We start from the raw sequence: 5559 nt of genomic DNA, 5'->3' as shown, positions 1-5559 counted from the left end.
ATATATATATATATATATATATATATATATATATATATATATATATACATACAATAATTACCCATATAAGTAGTTGTGTGGCATTTTACAATGTATTTTATATATATATACTGTATGAGAAATCTCTTATTCTGAAGGCAAGTTTACCAAACTTCTGCTGTTTTTCCAGTTGGTTTTACTGGTAACTTTATACCGGAAACCAGCTACACGAGCCACCACACCGGCGCTTACGCATGACGACTTAACTCCGCGTCAAGCTAATTAGCTAGCTGAATGACGGCTACGATTACGCGAAGGAGTGGAGCTAACGTCAACTTATCCGTTACCGGGCTAATCGACAACTGAAACACAGAGACAGCTGGTAGGAAAATGCAGTACTGTGCCCTCGTATTAGATGAAGCAACAAGACATGTTTCATATACCACAGCACCGTTGCAGTCAACGGAATGGGATCAGCTAGCTCGCTAGCGGTTAGCATCGTGCCGATGTAGTTTAACGCTATGCATCACGTCACGCCAAGCCCCTTTTAAAACTCTGGCAATATAACATGGCCTTGCTTCTTGAAACTGCATGCCTTCTGGAATAAAAGTTGAGACATGTAATGAACTTTCAAGCAATCTCCAATTCGGCGTACGCTATATATCACCGCCAATTAACGCTTGGTGTTAAATACATTCTGTTCCGACTTTTAGTTTCGGGTTCGCCCATTGTTATCTTAAGAGAAATGAGATGTGTAAGAAATCTGTTGAGCTCTGTTGCTGTCTGATAAGACAACTGTTTGCCGAATTTACTTAAAAGATAAAGGCTTTCGCCCAGACTACGTAATCTCACACCTTTACTGTAATGTCTGCTTCTGATATGCAAAGCAACGTTAAACTGACAGGATTTTGATAAGGGATTCGTATTAACTTTATTTTAAAATCACCGAACGTTAGACAAGCGTTCGCCGTTTTGTTTTTGCTTTTTGTTGCCTTTGATAATTGTAATTAGTTCAAGTTCAGAATGACCTCGCAGCTGTGGTATAACATGTCCCACAGCCAGCTAGCGTTAAACGTCTACTTACTATCGGTTGTTGTCAGCTTGTTTTATCACGATTTATATACCAGGATGGCTAGTGTTAGCTGGCAGGTGTTTAGCATTGCCAAGACAGTCGTTCGAAGTTATACTTAGCCCGAGTTTCTAGAATATTCCACAAGCTAATGCTAAAGGAGGCTAGCTATACCGAGAGCAACAACAGTGTGCTTCTGTGTGTGACACTGTGGTGGGAAGGAGGAAGTATTCCGATCCTTTACTGAAGTAAAAGCTCTACACTTTAAAATACTCCACTACTAATACAAGTCCTGCACTTTAAGCATTATTTAAGCATGAATATGTATCAGCACAATGTACTTGTAAAGTACAATATGCAGTTAGTAAATTGTAGTAGAAGGAGGGGATGAGGGGATGAAAAACTAATTTAAAAAGTGACTAAAGCTGTTAGAAAAATGTAGTGAAGTCGAAAGTGAAGTACGAGTACCTCAAATGTACAACTTGAGTAATTGTACTGAGTTACATTCTACCACTGGAAGGGGGTACATCTAATTTGATACAAAGTTTATAAATAACAGAAGTAACAATGTGTTTTTCATCTGCGTGACAATTACTGATACGATAACTTTGCTGGCCAGCTGGTTTTCCTTCATCTTGTTATTGTTTTGACGTTACAGGGTCTCTCTCCGTCAGTGACCACAGTCTGAGCCTCCGCCGCCATGACAGACAACAAGCGACTGGCCTTCTCCATCCTCCAGTTCCTCCATGACCAGCTCCAGTCAGGGGATCTGACCTCAGGCGCCCAGGAGAGTCTGGAAGGTGAGTCCTCCACGTGGTAGAATATGTATCTAAAAATCAGCAGCATGTGTCATATTGTGGAATTATCACTATAATCTGTCAGAGTAAGATCTTAAATGATTGATTCAGGATTGTGGTCAACTAAAACCAATGCAAGCAGAAGAACTAAAGATAAGAACGTCGATGAGGCTCATGAAGAATATTTCGTATGTTTATCCTAAATCCATCTTTTTTCTGTGAGGTTTATCCACAGACTCCAATTCCCCGAACTCTCTTAACTGAACAAATGTGTCATTAATCGCTTGTTTCCACATGAAGAATGCCACCTGTTCACAAATAGGTCTTCCTGTTGCTGAGATTTCATCATTAGAATAATTGACTCAGTGTTAAGAGTGAGACATCGTCTTCGCTCATCATTCTCTTTCCATTAAATTCTCCCAATTATACTTTCATTCATGGATCAATAGTCTAAACTGATCATCTTGATATTTTTGACTCAGGACCGCAAGTATTAAGTAGCTTGTGGAAAAATAAGTTTAGTATCTACAGCTGTAATTCCAATGTGTCAGAAACATATTCATTCGTCCTTTAGGTAAATATACAAATAATGTCAGACTATATCAGCAGATAATCAATATTAAAGGACTTGAATCAGGACATTCATACCTTTTGATATAAATTGTTTCCCATCTGCCCCCAGATTCAACTGTTATTTTGCTGCCAAAGAAACCCAGATATGTATAATGTGAAATGAAGGCAAACTAATGGAGATGTAGCTACCGAGTGTTATGGTATTAGTACTCGATGAATGACTGTGACGTTTCTCTTTGTTGGACTCGTCATAGTTCCCTCAGTGTGTTTACAAAGTGAGTTTGTTGTCCTGCAGTTGCGGTTCAGTGTTTGGAGACAGCATTTGAAATCTCGACCGACGACCAGAGCCTCGCTGTCCCCATGACGTTACCAGAGATCTTCGCCTCAGCCACAGACAAAGTAAACAAGCCTGTGTGACTTCGACGTGAAATATAACGATATGTTTATCAGGACAGCTGTAGGCTGTTTTCAAGGTGTTTTATGTGACATTTTATGTGGACACAATGAAGTAATTTGAACTGGGGATGTCTGACTTACACTGTTTGTTTGTTTTTGTGTCTGTTTGTTTCAGCTTCCAGTCGAGTCGCAGATCAACAACAACTCCGCTCCTCCACAACCTCTGAACTCCCTCACTGAGGATCAGAGAGACGAGGCAGAGACGCTCAAAACTGATGGTGAGACGAGGAGGAAGCTCTTCTTCACGGCTTTCCTCAGACATCTGCCACAAAGATGATTAGTGGCTCTAGTGTGGCTGCTGTTGCTTTGGGTTTTCGTTCCGGGTTTTATTTTTCAGTAATGAGGTGATATCTTTTGATCCGCAGGTAACGACCAAATGAAAGTGGAGAACTTTGCAGCTGCTGTTGAGTTTTACTCGAAGGCCATCGCCATCAACCCTCAGAACGCCGTCTATCACTGCAACAGGTCAGTCAAATGCTTCAGTTTAAGGTGTTTAAATGTTTACACTGAACCCCTGCACCCTGTGTTCTCTTGAACAGTTTGTCCTTTTTTTCTTTTGTTGCTAGTTTTAGCACCTCTGGCAACAACAGCGGCTATGTCGTATTATTTAAAACCAATAAAAGTGCGAACACCAGACACTGCTCATCTCTGGTCCAGTGCATCTCCAGTTTCTCTTTCTTTATCCTCCATCTCTCCTTTCTGCTCTTGAACGTGCAGCAGTGCTCCCAGCGCTTACCCAGCATGCCGTTTGGTAGTGTAAATGTACAATTGTTAGTTTTAGAAATTGTTTATGTGTCACAAATTGATGTGTGCCGTGGTGTTTTACCCTGTTCAAGAGAGTTAGTTGTTGTGTGATAATCATGAGTGAGAAGGGTTACTTCTCCATTCACATAAAGACTTCCCCGGCTGTGGTGCTCTCAGTATGCCGATACATACTTCTAAGCCCCAAAAAATAGTATTCAAATGAGTCCTAGTTTTCAGGCAAATATTTTTACTCTAAAACCAACCGTCATTTCTACCAGTGTTGAACTCTGGGTTACTGAGAGTTACCTCTTAGACTTCCACTTCCAACAGCATCACCCCCCTGCAGCTCCTCTTAATGTCACCTGGAAGCTTTGTTTGTACGGTAATCCAAGGCGGCAAATATGAACTACAACTCAGGATAGTTCAACCTCAGCTGCCTCACTATAGAGAAGAATCCGTAAACACATCTGGATAAGATAAGGAAGGTTAGAGTGGAGGTGTGTGTGTTGAGTCAAGAGGAAGAAGAGAATAATGAAAGAGATCATCACATTTACAATCCACTGAAGTGTTTTCACTGTGTATTTACACTTGAATTAAGTGTTTCTATATCTATATGACGTTTTTTTAATCTTTGTTTCAAACTGTAGCCAAACTGGTTCCTGTATTTCCCTCAGTTCAGTTATAGCAAACTGAGCTCAAAGTTGAGGCGTATTGTTTTCTTCTGTGTGTGTGTGTGTGTGTGTGTGTGTGTGTGTGTGTGTGTGTGTGCGCGTGTGCGTGCGCGCACAGGGCCGCAGCTTACAGTAAACTAGGGAACTATGCCGGAGCGGTGCAGGACTGTGAACAGGCCATCAGCATCGACCCAAACTACAGCAAAGCCTACGGGAGGATGGGGTAAGAAAAGCAGCCCGTTCTCAAACTCTCTTTTCGAAGCTTACTTCCTCAGTTAGCTCTAAATCTCCTTCTGTCCTCTAGCAGCCGTAAAAGTGTACAAGATAATTGCTGATTCTGTGCAATAAGCCTCGTCTATACTCGCACAAGGCACATATTAAATGCACTATAATGAAACGAGGGGTTTAATGTCCTGTAAACAGTTTGATTCGGCTGGCAAAATATTTTCAATTAAAGATTTCTACGATTTCCTCCTACAAAAGTTCAGAGGTGCACAACCAGTCGCTGTGACAGATCTCAGAGCCTTAACGCTTTACGCACAATGAGGGAGGATTGTCCCCTCGCACCGGGGACACTATGGCGAGCATAAACCAGGCTTTGAAAATGAGAACTTTGTCAGAAGACATCCCACTGAGGCGTTCTTATTTTCAAGAGTTGAATGTCCTGATGTGTCTGTTGTGTTGCTGTGTTTCAGTTTGGCTCTGGCCAGCCTCAACAAACACACAGAAGCAGCAACTTACTATAAGAAAGCTCTGGAGCTCGACCCCGACAACGACACATACAGAACCAACCTGAAGATCGCAGAGGAGAAGATGGAAACGTCCAGTCCAGTAAGAACAGAGGACAAGAAGACGGCTTTTCTAAACCAGCGATGCTGTGATGATTCTGTGCTTATCTCTCTCTCTCTCAGACAGCAGGGATGGGTGGAGTAGATCTGGCTGGTCTGCTCAGTAACCCCGGCTTCATGAACATGGTGAGAGCTCACACTCTGTTTCTATTCTACTGTCACCATTATTGAAGATAATACATTCAGCAGAGATGGGAGGTGTTATAAGAGAGCACAACACATACAGTGGGTACGGAAAGTATTCAGACCCCTTTAAATTTTTCACTCTTTGTTTCACTGCAGCCATTTGTTAAAATCAAAAAAAGTTCATTTTATTTCTCATTAATGTACACTCAGCACCCCATCTTGACAGAAAAAAACAAATGTAGAAATTTATGCAAATTTATTAAAAAAGAAAAACTGAAATATCACATGGTCATAAG

General features: G+C 41.3%; 2 protein-coding genes across 3 annotated transcripts in view; one reads left to right on the top strand and one right to left on the bottom strand.

The window, feature by feature from the left end:
- thop1 (thimet oligopeptidase 1) overlaps positions 1-1118 on the bottom strand; it is a 16499-nt gene extending 15381 nt beyond the window's left edge. The window contains exon 1 of one of the 2 annotated variants that reach the window (XM_031875295.1): positions 1064-1118. The gene's annotated coding sequence lies outside the window, so the exon portion shown is untranslated. The remainder of the gene's footprint in view (positions 1-1063) is intronic. The other variant, XM_031875294.1, reaches the window with a different exon arrangement.
- Positions 209-5360, top strand: sgta (small glutamine rich tetratricopeptide repeat co-chaperone alpha). The gene is made up of 8 exons (XM_031875296.1): positions 209-361; positions 1707-1848; positions 2714-2817; positions 2990-3092; positions 3240-3339; positions 4408-4512; positions 4985-5120; positions 5201-5360. Exons 2-8 carry the CDS (start codon positions 1749-1751, stop codon positions 5306-5308), a joined length of 756 nt encoding a protein of 251 aa, XP_031731156.1. The 5' UTR covers positions 209-361; positions 1707-1748; the 3' UTR covers positions 5309-5360.
- Positions 5361-5559: the final 199 nt, after the last annotated feature.

The sequence above is a fragment of the Anarrhichthys ocellatus genome, unplaced genomic scaffold (genome assembly GCF_004355925.1).
Source record: "Anarrhichthys ocellatus isolate YVR2014 unplaced genomic scaffold, GSC_Weel_1.0 scaffold88, whole genome shotgun sequence".
Classification (NCBI taxonomy): domain Eukaryota; kingdom Metazoa; phylum Chordata; class Actinopteri; order Perciformes; family Anarhichadidae; genus Anarrhichthys; species Anarrhichthys ocellatus.
The sequence above is the reverse complement of the archived record's forward strand: the minus strand, read 5'-3'. Positions and strand labels throughout refer to the sequence as shown.